Here is a 15,693-nt window from a genome sequence, read left to right as displayed (position 1 = left end):
CATGTGGCGCGGGATGAAGGGACAGTGCCACTGAGTGAAGTTCGTTCCTTCCGTGGAAGAGCCCTTCAGGCCACGCTGCAGGACTAGCCCACCCGCCTGTTCCGCACCCAGGCGGAGCCAGGGACGTAACCAGGGTGCCGGGGGCGGAGTCTGGGGCGGGGCCCGGAAGCGAGTCGGCCCCGCCCCCGAGGCCGCGTGGCTGTGCGTCCCGGCTGTTGCGGATAAAGTTGTTTGAGGCGAGCCGGCCGCGGTCACGTGAGCGGAAGATGGCGGCCCCGGCGGGCGGCGGGGGCTCCGCGGTGTCGGTGCTGGCCCCAAACGGGCGGCGCCACACGGTGAAGGTGACACCGAGCACCGTACTGCTGCAGGTGCGGCCACCAGCTCGGGTGGGGAACGGGCGGAGGGGTGGACGGGCGGATGGCCCGAGGTCGCCGCGCCCCGGCCCGCCCCTGCGGTTGCTCCCAGGGTTGCGGGGCGGGGCCGGGCCTTGGTAGGCGGTGCTTGGGGCAGCCAATGAGTGCCTTTCGCGCGGCTGCCCGCCCCATTCTGTGGCTGAGGCGCAGATGCTCGGGCTGTGTCCCGGGGGCGGGGCGGGATCCTCGGGGTACCTTTACTGAGCACCATGGTCTAGGGACCTCATTAACAGGGTCGTGCCACTGGAGGCCCAGAATCTATGGCGCTTGTCCGAATCCATTCTTCTCGATCACCAGGAAGAGTGGCGTCCCTGCTTGCTCTGCTCAGGGGCGTCCTTCCGGACCCTAGCTAGGCCTTGTTTGTGTGCCCGGAAGTGAATTTTGCTAAGTCATTCACTGCTTTTGACTGTTGCCGCTTGTGACCTCGTATGAATTACACCTGTTTATTGAACCACTGTTGTTAGGTTGCAAAAGCGCACACTATTCGTATCTGTGCCAGAAGCCCATAGTGAGGGGAACACAGTTCAAAAATAAGGTTCTGCCATACTTAATACAGCCCCATAACCCTCTGGCAGGACCCATTTGGAGTTGGGCCCATGCAGAGGAAGGTTGTACAGAGGCTGTCAGGCCACAGGATTGATAGAGACACAAAGTAGTCCTTGTAAGGCAGGTTATATCTGTGGCTAGAGGCCACCTAGAACCCAGAACATGGACAGGCTGTGCCACAGTTTGGAGAGTAAGTCAGGAAGGAGTCTCCTGTAGGAAGAGGAAACCCAGACAGAATTTGCAGGTACGGTTTCCTTGGACCTGTTGAGTGGGATGTTTGGTGGGCTGGCTTGTGTGCCTGTCATATGAATTCTCTGGTCCACATAGGTTTTACTGTCCCCTAGGTACTGGAGGACACATGCCGGCGGCAAGACTTCAACCCCAGTGAATACGATCTGAAGTGAGTTTGCTCAGGCTTGGCTGTGGGCTTCTCAATCCGTCTGGTCCTTTTCTCTACACACACATTGTCTCTGCTTTGGAAAAGCCCCTTGGGTAGTTTAAAAGAAGTTTATTCTTACCCAGTTTTGGACGCAAAGTCCAAAATCTAGGTGTCAGTATGGCTGTACTCTGAATGTTTTAAGCGGTAGGTCTTAGCGTTTTCAGCTCCTGGTTGTCCAGGTGTTCTTTGGTTTGTGGTTACATCACTACAGTTTCTGCCTTGGTCTTCAAATGGCCTTCTCTTGGTCTGCTTTGAGGACACAAGTCACTGGATTTAGGGTCTTCTGGATAATCCAGGGTGACCTCATTTAATTTACTTACTCTCTCTCTCTCTCTCTCTCTCTCTCTCTAGCGCGCGTGCGCGTGCGCTCTCTTTCTCTCTCTCTTTTTTTTTTTTTGGTTTTTCGAGACAGGGTTTCTCTGTGTAGCTTTGCACCTTTCCTGGATCTCGCTCTGTAGACCAGGCTGGCCTTGAACTCACAAAGATCCGCCTGGCCCTGCCTTCCGAGTGCTGGGATTAAAGGCGTGCAACACCACTGCCTGCCTAATTTACTCTCCTAACACTCATAAATACCTGTACCAAATAAGGTCATGTTCACAGGTTTTAGGGGCAAGAACAGTGATGTATCTTTTGGGGAGCATTGTCTAACCCTACTGGATAGGATTTTAGCTCGTTGGAGTATGTAAGTTCCTGGTGGGTTTTTTTTTTTAAAGATTTATATAATTATTATGTATACAATGTTCTGTTTGTCTGTATGTCTGCACACCAGAAGAGGGCACCAGATCTCATTGTGAGCCACCATGTGGTTGCTGGGAATTGAACTCGGGACCTCTGGAAGAGCAATCAGTGCTCTTAACCTCTGAGCCCTCTCTCCAGCCCCAAAGACCTGGTTGTGGGGAAATGGGTAGAAACCTGTAAACGGATTGTCACCCTCCTAGTCACTGTAGTTCTTCCATGTCTGTTCTCTGTGTGGGTGCATTGGTACAGAGAGAGGCAGAGTTTTCACTGGGTCCTCCGGTCTAAGGCCAGACGAGGGATGCATCTTTTTTTTTTTTTTTTTTTTTCTAATTTGGTGTTGGTCCCCTGGAACTGTAGTTACAGACAGTTATGAGCTGCCATGTGGGTGCTGGGAATTGAGCCTGGGTCCTCCTGAAAAGCAGTCAGTGCTCTTAACCACTGTGCCATCTCTCCAGCCCGAGATGCATCTCATATATAGCTTTTCACTGTAGAGACATGTTTTCGCAGCATCGTTGTCCTAACACAAGAGCCCACTCTCCTGGCCTTTCCCACACTGCATTATGAGCTTTCTAGGAAAAAGTTTCTTTAAAAAGATACCTGTATCAGGCCATTCCAGGCTCCTGTTCTGGTTGTCTAAGAATCACAGAACATGTGCTCTGAGTGGCTAAGCTGTCCTGCAGTATCCTGCCACAAAGCTTTGTATCAGCTCTGTTTTGTTAACCTGCCCATGGTCCGCATAATGGTGTCTGGTTGGAGCAATGACTGTAATTTGAGTCGGTTCCTCTACAACACTGTATTAGCTTTGCCCTAGTCTCTCCTCTCCATCCACTGACTGTAATTTGTTTAAGAAGTGCTGCCACTGCCCTGGCTGGTGCCTGGCTGTGAACTGAGTGGCCTTTCCTCTCCACCCATTGCTGTGGGTTCTCGGGCCTGCTGTCCTGATTTGCACTAACATGTCTATGGCAGCTTGCAGTTTTTTTTTTTTTTTTTTTTGGTTTTTCGAGACAGGGTTTCTCTGTGTAGCTTTGCACCTTTCCTGGAACTCGCTTTGGAGACCAGGCTGGCCTCGAACTCACAGAGATCCGCCTGGCTCTGCCTCCCGAGTGCTGGGATTAAAGGCGTGCGCCACCACCGCCCGGCTCAGCTTGCAGTTTTTGAGCCTCTGTTGAGGATTGGGATCAACAATGTCTCATTCTTAGTTCTACTTTTATCTCTCTGTTTTCTTTTTCTTTTGCAAGAGAGGGTCTCACTATGTAGCCCAGGCTGGCTTTGAGCTCACAGAGATCCTCCTGCCTTTACCTCCTGAGTATTGGGATTGTGAGTATGCCACCACACCTGGCTCATTCTCAGTTTTTCCAAACACCCTTGGGCTTTATAAATAGGTCACAGTCCTGAAAACTGTTATTTCCAACAGTGTCTTGCATTTATAATGTCGGGCTAGTCACTTTCTATATTCAAAAGTTGTTGTCTTCCATCCACACAAATTTATCTATCTAGTTCTGTAGTTTCCTCCTAAATGTTCATGAAAATAGAGCTCAGGACCCTGCTGTCCTCCAGCAGTCCTCAAGTGGCCTATGCATGTCCCCTAGGCAAGGTCATGTAGCTTTGTGTTTTCAGAGTTGTGGGTTGGAACTTTTCTCAGACATGTGAACTGTAGGGTGGATAGTTGTTCTTATTCCCAGAGAGTCTTGGGTAAAAGATAAATGGCACTGGTTGGTGGCGCTAGTTACCAGTGGAAAAAGCCATGGTCACGGCAGAACCCACTGTTAGTTTTAAGAGCTTTATTAGGAGGGAAAGGGGGGTGGGAAGAGAGGAGAGCCAGGCCTGGTAGGGGAGGGAAGTGGGGAGCAGAGCAGAGAGAGAGCAGAGAATAGAGAGAGGGTGGGGGGGTCCGCGTCCGGCCTTTTAAGGCGCAGATTGCGTGATGATGTAGTCGCCGGCACCCCTTGATGATGTAAGATGCAAGACCCCGAGCTGCACATGTATAGGATCCTAACAGAGTCAGAATGAGAAGGAACTGGGTGGAGGCTGCGGCCCTCCCCCAGAGATGGCATTGAGCAGGCTTCTCTCCCTTCTTGCCTGCTCTTCTCTTCCAAGGGGCGGGTATTAACTTTTTGTTGACCCATAATGGAATGCCAGGAGCCATGCATCAAGATCCAAATGTCATCTTTGTGTGGCCTGAACTGTCATTGAACTCTCCAGTTTTGAGCTGAGCTGTCTTGGGAGGGCAAACATCTTGGAGGCTATTTCCAGGATAATGCCTGAGTCTTCACTGACACTTCCAGATCTCTTGGTCCTTTGGTGATTCTGAGAAACCATATGTTTGAAGCCCCTCCAAGGTCTTGGAGCCTCCCTGCTTAGGACCCAAAGGTTTTAGGTTTGTCTTGTCCTCCAAGTGGGTCCACATTGGCCTTTCTTTACTGATTGGGAGGCACTGAGCTCTCTTCAGGCCTTCCCGCACACTAACCCTTCGGGATGTAGACAGAGAAGTCATGGCTAATGTGACTTTGTATCTTGTCTGGTCTCACTCTGAATTCCTTTAAGGACCTTGGACTGGGCTGTTCTGTCCAGAGGCGGTTCTTGTACGGTTCATACTCCTTTGGATAGCAGCAAGCAGGAGTGATGGGAATAGGGTTCTTGGGCTGGTCTATATTGCCTAAGCCAGAGCAGCTTTGGCAGCTGGAATGACAGAGGGTAGTCTGGTGAACTTTCCTTGGTCTTGCTTGAGACAACTTTCTTTTTTCCTTTGTATTTTATACATAATTGTGTGTGGTAGGTGTGTGCCAGCGTGCTTGTGGAGGCCGAGGACAGCTTGCTGGAGTCCGTCCTCTTCTTTCACCAACTTGTTGTCACCGTCATGTAGGGCTTTTTATGTGTCAAGGTTTTAAAAAGTCCAAGCTGGCCTCCAATTCTCTACACAATCAAGATGATCTTGAACTCCCAATCCTTCTGTGTCTACCTTCTAAGTACTGGGATTATAGGCGTGGGCTACCATAACCAGGGTTGTACAGTACTGGTGATTGAACCGAGGGTTTCATGCATGTTAGGCAAGCACTCCATCACCTGAGCCACATTCCCGGGAGACAACTTTCCGAGAGTCAGCTCTCAGGCCAGTCTCTGTTACAGTATCTCTTGGTGCCATCCTTACCTTTGCATAGGCTCATCCTGTTGTGTTCCAATTCATATCCCTGCCAGGCTTGTGCCTCTCTAAAGGGCCCTGTAGTCCGAGACTTTGTCTTTTGTTTCTTCAGGTCCTAACTTTCTGCTCTGGTGGCTGAGGGAATAGTAGGCCTGGGGCTGTGTTTTCAGGACAGTGTGTGACTGTGTCTGTTGTTCAGGTTTCAGAGGACCGTGCTTGACCTCTCTCTCCAGTGGAGATTTGCCAACCTGCCTAACAATGCCAAACTGGAGATGGTGCCTGCGTCCCGGAGCCGAGAGGGGCCTGAGAACGTGGTAGGTGCCCAGCTGTGAAACACAATGGTACTGCGTCTCTGTCTCTGCTGGGACTGTGGAGCATGGGATGGTACTGCAGTGGACTGAATGGAAAATATGCCGAAACTTTGCCCATGGGCCTGAGAAAGGGTTGGAGAGGTTGAGACAAGTCCTGTGATCAATTCTGCCTTCCTTAGTTAAGCCAAAGCTACGTTTCCTACTTGAATAACTCAAGACTGGGAGTCAAAAATTTCTTCTATTATGCAGTGTTTTTTTTTTTTTTTTTATTGTGTTGTTTTGTGTTTTGGTTTTGTTGGTAGCATTTCCCTACCAGCTGGATGTTTCTGGTCAGAGTTCCTGAACTGCTGCATGGATGTGGCTGACAGACACTTGCTTTTCTGTTAGCCTCCTTGGAGCTCTTGCTGTGCCTCAGCTGCAGCTTTGCCCACTTGCTGCCATGATCTAGGGCAGTAATTCTCAACCTGTAAGTTGCAACCCCTTGAGGGGTCAGATGACTTTTTCACAGGGGTCGCATATCAGATATTTACATTATGATTCATAACAGTAGCAAAATTATAGTTATGAAGTAGCAATGGAATAATTTTTTTTTTTTTTTTTTTTTTTTTTTTTTTTTTGAGACAGGATTTCTCTGTGTAGCTTTGGAGCCTAAGCCTGTCCTGGAACTCATTCTGTAGCCCAGGCTGGCCTTGAACTCACAGAGATCTGATTGCCTCTGCCTCCCAGCTTCTGAGATTAAAGGCATGCAACATCACCACCCGGCCTAGCAATGGAATAATGTTATGGTTGGGGGTCAGCACAACACGAGGAACTGTATTAAAGGGTTGCAGCATTAGGAAGATTGAGGACACTGCTGTGGGGACCAGGGGGACTTTCTTCACTTTGGGTTGTAGCTCGTGTTCCTCGTTGAAGATGCGGTTGCTATGAGACATATAAAGTGGTATGCTCAGTAATAAACAGAGATTGAAAGCACCAGGTATTAGTCCTCTGTGCTGTGTAACAAACTACCCTGAAGATGGTGACATCTTAACTAAATGTTCACATTTCACAGGATGCTGGGGGCTGGGTCAGGAAGCAACTCATCTTTGGTCTCCCAGAGAGGCTACACTGGTGCTGTCTGCAGCTGGGGTAGTGGTAAAGGGGATGTTTCCACGATGGCTCACTAATGTGCAGCTTGCATAAGGGTGCTCGTGAACTTGATACAGCCCTCCTGGGAAGTCCTCTCAGGTGTCATACCCCTCCTCAGTATGGGTGTCCAGGAGGGTCTGCTGGGATAGTGTATTTCTTCCTAATTAGGGGTTAACCTCTTACCTCTCTAGATTCGAATTGCATTACAGCTGGATGATGGCTCCAGGTTGCAGGACACTTTTTGTTCCCGCCAGACCCTCTGGGAGCTTCTCAGCCATTTTGTACAGACCAGGTGAGCACTGGCAGGCAGATCCCAGGCTCTTTCCCGCCCCCTCCTGGCAGAGGTCTGAAACCCACACTGTGCTTCTGCAGAGCCCTGGCTCTTTGGCTTTTGCAGTCCTGATTGACTGGAGATGTGCATTTGAAGGTATTGGCAGCTCAGCTTCCAGGCCTGCTGGCCTCTTGTCCTCCAAAAAGAGCAAAGGCGTTCCTCCATCTTTGTGGGGAACCCAAAAGACCCCAAGACCTGATGAGCTGCAAAGGAAATGAGATGTGGGATCTATCTCCCCATGCCTGTGTAAGGTCTGTGTTTTAGGGATCCTTGATTAGAATGAGCAAGAGGCCACTAACTACTTGTTGCTGTGACATTGCTTTATTTATACAAAAGAGTCTTCCTGATGTGGGTTTGTCAGTTCTTGTTGGTTAATAGTTAAATATTATTCTGAAGTATGTAAAATAGTATTTAAGTTTTCTTTGTGGGGTGGAAGTCTGTCTACTTTTGGGGGGTTTTGTTGTTGTTTTTCTGTTTCGAGACAGGGTCTCTCTATGTAGCCTGGACTGTACTGGAACTTGCTCTGTAGACCAGGTGGGCCTTGAACTCAGAGATCTGCCTCCCTCTGCCTCCTGAGTGGTGGGATTAAAGGCATCAACCCCCTCTCACTGCAAGTCTTGTCTACTTTAAAGATCTCAACAAGCAGAATAGAAGGAATAGTATTTACTGTACAGCTTTAGGTGAGTTGCTTGCCCTTTTTGGGTCTCTGTGGCCTCATCTGTACCATGGCATTGTGTGGACAAAGTAAGCTCATGTGTCTGGTACAGTGAGATGTGGCCTGGCACAGTGCTTTGTGTGTGTAGGAGAATGACTGAATCTGATTCTTATGGTGGCCCCAATGGTGAAGTATGCCTTGCTGTAGCAAAACCTGATTACGGTGGACAGGAAATGCTGAGCTGTCCCTATGGATGATGGTGCAAGTTCTGCATGTTCTGTTCTCTAAGACACTGGTGTCAACAGCCCTAGTAGCAGTGGGAATTGAAGCCAGGTCTGAAGTAGATTTAACACTGAGTTGACGGAGTTGGAGAGGTGGCTCAGTGGTTAAGAGTACTGGATGCTCTTCCAGAGGACCTGGGTTCAGTTCCCAATACCTACATGGTAGCTCATGACTGTCTATAACTCCAGTTCCAGGGGATCCGACACCCTCATACAGACAAACTTCACACATATGCATATTTGGGCAAACACCAATGTGCATAAGATAAAACTAAATAATTTTTTTGTTTGTTTGGTTTTTGAGATAGGATTTCTCTGTGAAACAGTCCTGGCTATCCTGGAACTCATTCTGTAGACCAGGCTGGCCTCGAACTATTTTTTAAATAAATTATTTTTTAAATTTTTTAAATAATCCTAGCACTTGGGAGGCAGAGCCAGGTGGATCTCTGTGAGTTCGAGGCCAGCCTGGTCTACAAAGTGAGATCCAGGACAGGCACCAAAACTACAGAAACCCTGTCTCTAAAAACAAAACAACAACAACAACAAAAAAAAAACAAACAAAAAAATGAGTTGAGGTCAGGTGTGAGCAGCTATGTAAATATGAGGCCCATGTGATGGCCAGGGAGAGTCAGTGGTTGTGTTAGACAGGACCTCTAGGACCTGTCATGTCCCTAGAGTGCTGGTGAGATCATAGACACACTGGTTAGAAAGGGTCATTCAGGCTGTGGATATAGTTCAGTGGGGAGCACTTGCCAAGTGTGTGTAAGGCCCTGCATTTGATGCCTGGTAACATGTATGTGCATGAGGGCACACACACAAAAAGTGCATTCTTCTGCTAGGCATGGCATATGCCCATAATTCAGGACACTGAGGCAGGAGGCTTGTGAATTTGAGGCCAGCCTGGGTTAAACAGTGAGTTACAGACCAGCTTGGGCTATATAGCATGACCTTGTCTCCAAAAACAAGGGAGGAAGAAGGCAGGCAGGCAGGCAGGCAGGCTGGTAGGCCAAGGTGTGAAGGAATTGTTGGAATGTAGGAACACAGCAGCAGTTGGGGCCGCCTCAGCTTGTCCTTCAGCCACAGTTGCAGGTCACCTGCCGGAGCACTGCTGCAGCTACATGGGCTCCTCCCCATGGTGGTTGTGGGTATTGACTGACAGAGCAGACCTGGGCCAATGCTTGGACCTGGCTTGGCATCTTACTGCTGGCTACTGTCGGGCTGCTTGAAGCTCTGTACTCATGGAGGGCAGAGAGCAGATCACTCGGTCGGGGCCAGCCCCCTGTGTCAGGTCACTCACTGCAAAGCAGGTCCGGAGAATGGAGGCTCCAGACAGCCTGGCTGCAGCAGGGAACTTTCCAGAGCTGAAGACACAGTGGCCCTGACTGAGAGGCTTGTAGACACAGCCAGTAGGCAGAAGACCCTTATCAAGGGATCTTGTGAAATGTAGGATCTGGGGACAGAAATGATTCTGTTGACTTCACAAGGGAGGACAGGCCTGGAACCCCTGTGGAGGACAGAGTACCTTGAAGATATTCTTGTGCTAGAATTCTTTCTCTTGCCAGGGTGTCATAGAAGAGTGAGGATAGAACAGGCAACTCTAGCTGTGGAAGGTCCTAAGTTACTGTGCATATCTCTGTAAGAAGCTGCTGGTCTCCAAGGAAGGAGACTACAGACTTTGTGCTGGGGTGCTGGGGTGCTAGGGGGCTGGGGGCTGGGGTAAGTTTCCTCAAGGCGCATTAGGGGTGGGTACAGATAAAACAAAATAGCTGTGTAAAGAAGCCAGGAAATATGCAAGGCCCAGAGAAAATGCCTGAGAGCCAAGGTGCTATTCTTGGGTGTCCCCCTAGGCTCAGTGCAGGATCAAGTGGGCTGCTTCTCCTTTACTGTCGTGTCTTTTATCTCAGGAGAATGAAGATGAAATGGCCTTGAATATCTTAGGGTGTCTCCTGGTAAGAAGCTGAGGGAACCGGAAGAAGTAGGAGAAAACACTGGTGTCCTTGTCTTTCAGGGTTTGTTGACTCCTACTATGAGTGCAGTTGAAGACACAGATAATAGCATGATCCGGGAGACTATGCAGCCCTGAGTGAGGTCAATGCCCCTGGGCCCATGACAGTTGGCATGTCTGCCCATGGATATTATAGATACTTTTTAAACATGGGAGTATTCGATACAGAGTGATTTATGCCTAGCTTTCTTTCATGATACTGGGGATTGAACCTAGGACTTTGTGCATGCTAGGCATGTGTTCTACCACTAATATATCCTTAGCTCACTCTTTTTTACTCTGTGTGTGTGTGTGTGTGTGTACCCCTTGAACTTGTCAATTCAGGTAGATTGGCTGGCCAGTAAGGCCTAGGGACCCTCCTGTCTGTCTCCTGGCACTGGTATTACAGGTTTTGCCATGAGGCTCAGCTTTTTTTTTTTTTTTTTTCTTTTTTGGTTTTTCAAGACAGGGTTTCTCTGTGTAGCTTTGTGCCTTTCCTGGAACTCACTTGGTAGTCCAGGCTGGCCTCGAACTCACAGGCGTGCACCACCACCGCCCGGCGAGGCTCAGCTCTTTTTTTTTTGTGATGTCTGGGGGATTGGACTCAGATCTTCATGTTTATGTGGCAAACATTTCCCTGCTTAAGCCATCTCACTGCCACTTCTTTAACTTTTTGAGACAGGGTCTCTCTCTCTCTCTCTCTCTCCCTCTTTGGTTTTTTGAGACAGGGTTTCCCTGTGTAGTTTTGGTACCTGTCTTGGATCTCGCTCTGTAGACCAGACTGGCCTTGAATTCACAGAGATTCACCTGCCTCTGCCTCCCAAGTGCTGGGATTAAAGGCATGTACCACCACCACCACCACCACCTGTCGAGTGTAGATTCTTTCTGCCTCAGTCTCCTGAATGCTTGCATGCTGTCATTCTGTGCTATCAGGTCTTTCTTTTTTGCTTGTGATTGTCATAAATGTTTTCCTGAAGATGCTTATCGTGCCCCTTCCTGCATGTTGTTTTCTACCGAGTGGATATAGCCTCCATTTGTTCCTGATTTGTGTACTGTGCTGACACCTTGCTCCTCCTTGTGTGGCCTGCATAGGCAAGAACTGAGTGGAACACTCAGCTTCCTGCCATCCTGCTTCCTCCCTCAGATAAATTCAGAGATAGAATCACTGGACCGAGAGGTAAGACATCCATGAATTCCAGCTCTGAACTTTCAGACCTGAGCTGCTGCCCACTCATGTTCCATGGTAGGTGCATTTTCAGTTTCACGGTGAGGGATAGGGACTGTGTAGCAGGAACAACAGTCTCATCAGTGGAGATTTGATGATAAGCAAGTTCCAAGTGGTGAGTCCAAGGCTTTAGGTATTCACCTCCTTGATGCTTCCTGGAAGGTGGAAGAATCCAGGAAGACTGGGAGTGCCATGCCTGTGGGAGTGCCAGAGATTGGGCACTGAGGTCCATAGCCCACGAAAGGGCCCTATTGAGGTTGTCATATTGTATATAAAGCATGCTTTGTGTGTATGTGTTTGGGGGGCACTGGGTGGCTTTCTGGACTAGAAGTAGTATAGCTTTGGAAAGTGGGTCTTTCTGGCCTGACCTACCCCCACCCAGACCATTGGGAATGCCTTGTGGTCTTTATAGAAACCATGTTAATGAAAAGTAAAAAGAATCATAATTAACTATTGCTAAGTTTAACTAAGTACACCTAAAATGTTATCCTTTGAAGCTGGGGGTGGGGGTAAGGGAGTGTGGCACATGCCTTTAATCAGAAGGCAGAGGCAGGCAGATCTCTGTGAATTCAAGGCCAGCCTGATATACAGAGTGAGATCCAGGACAGCCAGGGCTACACAACACAGTGAAACCCTGTCTTGAAAAAACAAAAACAAAAAATATTGTCCTTTGAACATGTAATCAGTTGAAACTTAGGTTATTTATGGCATAAGACTTTTGAAGATTTGTTTATTTATTTATTTATTTATTTATTGTTTTTTTGAGACAAGATTTTTCTGTCCCTGACCAGGCTAGCCTTAAACTCAAGAATCTGCCTGCCTTCTCCTGCCTCTGCTTCCTGAGTGCTGGGTGGTACATGGGTACATATGTACCACCATGCCTGGCTTGAAGATTTATTTATTTCTGGTTTTCATGTTTGTCTGCATATATGTATGTGTACATATACGTGCTTGGTATACATACACCTAACTGGATGTTGTAGATGGTGTACATCCATAACACCTCTGGAACTGGAGTTAACAGATGCCTGTGAGCCACCATGTGGGTTATAGAAACCCAAGCCAGGTCTTCTGTTAAGAGCAACAAGTGCTCCTAACTGCAGAGCCATCTTTCCAGACCTGGCATGACGTTTTTGAAATTGGAGAGTCTCACTAGGAGCGTTGGCCAGCCCTAGTTGCTTGCCTCAGGGACTGGCCAGGCCTGCTATCTACTTCTCGGGCACCAGGAGAGTAGCTGGGGTCACTGACTCTGAGCTGCCCCATGCTCCCAAACCCTGATGTCTGGTGAACAGCTGCACTGATCACTGGCCATGCAGATGGGCCTGTGCTTGTTTTATGGTCATATGATGGAGCACCCCTTCTGTGGTTAGGCAAGACACAAATGGAAAAAACAGTGTCCAAAGGCTATAGAAGTGGAGATTAAGAATGTGTGTAGAGAGTCAGGGACCCTGGGGCTTTGTAGTATTACCCAGGCATCCTGCTATGAGTCAGAATTCACCACATGTCCGGAGGTCCTGTGGCTATCCACATAGCCCATATGGGAGTGTAGTCAGTAGGGCCAGTCCAGCAGGCCACATCAGGCAAGTGGCCATCAGGAAGTGTTGAGTAAGACAGAGGAGATGGGGTGTAAGGGGCTGGGAGGACATGAACTGAAGGGTGTGCTTTGGAACACCCCAGGATTCAGGCAGGTTCAGATTCTGCCTGTCTCTGCCCCCAGGCTACTCTCTGAAGTCTGTTTGAGAACAGTGGTGATTTTTTTATTCTTTGGTTCTTTTTGTTTGTTTGTTTTCTAAATGTCAAGTTCAAGAACTCATTGCAGAGGGGACTTGCCCTCAGAGATGCCAGCTGCATATTCTGGACACTCCCAGGACCCCTGCTGACTCCATTTGCCCTGTCCTCAGATGTTCCCCTTCCTCAACGGGGTCCTCTTCTCTGCACCTGTCCCTCTGTCCCACCCTGGCTTTACTATGTCACCCAGCCCTTTCTTGACTCTGAGTGGTTAGCTACAACTCTCAGAAGAGTGGGGTGATTCTTGGGGTGCACAGAGTGTGACAGGTTGTAGAGAAGACTGTGGGTGAGCATAGCACTCCTCTGGGGCTCTGAGGTCAAGCCTGTGGCCGTATTCAGGGTAGGTTTGTATACCCAGTGGGTACCATCTCAGCTTCTGGCTGAAACTGTCTGGGTAGGACAAAAGGCTTCCTTCCTTAGACTTGTGTAGCTCAGTTGTCTGGGTCTCCTTGGTCCCTCTAGACAGAACATGAGCACATGGGACTCCACTGTCATATGGCAGTGGGCATTGGCATCTAGTGCTCTTAGGACATGGCTTCACCCTCAGAGGGCACCTAAACCAGGAGAAGCCATACTACCTGTAGTCACAGATCTGGTGTTTTTCGTTTTTTGTTTTTTTTTTGCTGGTTTTACCTGTATGTGCCATTCTTGTATCTTGTATTTGGGGACATGGTAGTGCCACGCTTTTTTTGACGGCACTGATGTTAACACCGGTCCTGTGTTAGTGAAGTCTGAACAGATGACATATACAAAGGGTGTGGACAATGCTTGTCCTCAGCATCCAGTGCCCTTACAAGGAGCTGAGCCCCAAATACCCAGACTCTTCACTCCTAAAGGGATGATGAGCTTTGTGGTGGGTGAAACGTGCATCTGAAGCCAACAGCAATGGCATCTATGTCCTGCCAGCCACACTGACTCCTGCCAGGGGAGGCTTGCTGGTCTTGGAGACCTTGCTAGATACCACTAGCACTTACCTTATGCCTGGGGCATCTTTCATGTGGGTGAGTGTGTTCCATAGAAGCCATTAGCCACCACCTGGTGGTGCATTTCTCATTCTGGAGCTTGATGTCCTGTGGCTCAGTCTAGCCTGGGGGGAAGGAGTAGGTCCTGTGAAGTCTGTGTGGGTGTGATGGTGTCCCCACTAGTGCATGAGGGGATGTCTTCCAGTCCCATCACCAGGACTGGCAGTTCTGCTTGCTAGGCAGGGGTGGCAGGTCTGGAAGCTATTTTGGCTGCCCCTTCCTGGGCCTGTGGCCACATGGCATGTTTAGACTCTGCATGAGGGAATTTGATCCGCTTGATGCTTGCTCTGGAGAAGCTACACATCCAAGCTGCCCACTGTCTGATAACTTGATGTTGAGCTCTGTCCCTATCTGTGGTTTGTTATCCTATAATGCCCCAGGTAAGGACTCCTAGAAGGGGCACTGCATTGGCCATGCCCTTGCTGCTAGTTTGGGCACCCATGGGTTAGGTGGCAGGCAGTATGGCCTTCTTGCAGGAATATGGTATGTGTCTGGTATCTGGGAGGCAAAGCCTCTTAGTGTTCTTGTCTTCTTTCCCAGTCTGTATCCTTGTTCTCTGGCCTGTCTTCTTGGCTAGTAAGGATAGTTCCAGTATAGATACACAGTGACGTGGTGAAAGGCCCTCTACAGTTCTGGAAGGGATACCAGCTTGGACTGTACATATCCCACTGAGCCAGAAGCCTGTCTTGTGGGATGGGCTTTGTGGTCTCCTTAAGCTCTGTTGTCTTGCTGTCCTGACAAGGCCTCTGGAGACAGGTGAAGCAGCAATGCTGGGCCTTGTCAGGAAGGGCAGTACTCCAGGGTGGGGAACATACAAGGGCAAAACGGGGCAAGAGTGCCAAAGGAAAACATGCCCTGCACACAGGCTGCAGAGAGCCACTGGTGGACTTGGGTTCAAATGCTCATCTGCTTTTCTGATTGCCTTGCTGCGGGGCTTTGGTTCTGACACTCAGTCTTCATTTTCTTCCACCAGTGCCAGGTTCACTCCTGTGACCCTGACCTGTTGGAGCTGTGTTGGACACACGTGTACCCCAAAGGTGCTTTGAGCACCGTGGGGGTTTCCAAGTACTCTCTTGAGGAGTCAGTCCTGTGCATGTGTTTTACATCTAGATGGTCCTCACATACTGACTTCTGCCTCTCCTTGCCCTGCCCTGTCCAAGCCCAACACTTTCCTAATCCTTTCGTCCTGACTCTGCCCGTCTATCTGGGCCATAATGACCATGAGGCATGGCTGGGTTGTGGTCTTCTCCTTTGCCTAGTCCTTGCCCACGGGCCCAACTCTTCCCTTTTTCTTTGGAGAACAATTGACCTGAGCATGTTTTCACTAAGGTCTGAGATGGGATCTCTAGATGCAGGAACTAACTCCCATTCAGTTAGTTGGCAGAGGAAATTCATGGGCATTGGCAGAGGAAATGCTCAGGGCCAGCCAGTCATCCAGCCCCGACTAGTCACCTTGTGTCAGCAAAAGGTGGGCTACAGTGTGTGTGTGTGTGTGTGTGTGTGTGTGTGTGTGTGTGTGTGTGTGTGTGTGTGTGTTGGGGGGGTGTTACTGTGTGACTTACTGTGCTTGGGTCCAACCAGTGCCCCCTGGGTGCTTCTTGGGGCTTCCTTGTGCAGAGTGGCAATATGTGGAGAAAAGAGAAAGGGCCCAAGTGCTTAGCCCTCGGGGACATTGTTTGAAAGGTAGTGAGAA

At 49.2% G+C, this 15,693-nt stretch overlaps 1 protein-coding gene across 5 annotated transcripts in view; it reads left to right on the top strand.

Moving 5' to 3' along the window:
* Positions 1-211: 211 nt before the first annotated feature.
* The window catches only part of Aspscr1 (ASPSCR1 tether for SLC2A4, UBX domain containing), a 40,292-nt gene continuing 24,810 nt past the window's right edge, over positions 212-15,693 (top strand). The window contains exons 1-4 of one of the 5 annotated variants that reach the window (XR_008222173.1): positions 212-368; positions 1,304-1,359; positions 5,475-5,589; positions 6,906-7,006. Coding sequence is in view for 4 of the 5 variants with exons in the window: in XM_052756051.1 (XP_052612011.1) it covers positions 267-368; positions 1,304-1,359; positions 5,475-5,589; positions 6,906-7,006 (374 nt within the window). In the remaining variant the exon portion in view is untranslated. Of the gene's footprint in view, positions 369-1,090; positions 1,204-1,303; positions 1,360-5,474; positions 5,590-6,905; positions 7,007-15,693 lie in introns of those variants that run through there. The other 4 variants (XM_052756051.1, XM_052756055.1, XM_052756052.1 and 1 more) reach the window with 4 other exon arrangements.

Source organism: Peromyscus californicus, unplaced genomic scaffold (assembly GCF_007827085.1).
Source record: "Peromyscus californicus insignis strain IS unplaced genomic scaffold, ASM782708v3 Scaffold_3__1_contigs__length_106647218, whole genome shotgun sequence".
Classification (NCBI taxonomy): domain Eukaryota; kingdom Metazoa; phylum Chordata; class Mammalia; order Rodentia; family Cricetidae; genus Peromyscus; species Peromyscus californicus.
Note: the sequence above shows the minus strand (reverse complement) of the source record. Positions and strands in the feature narration are given on the sequence as shown.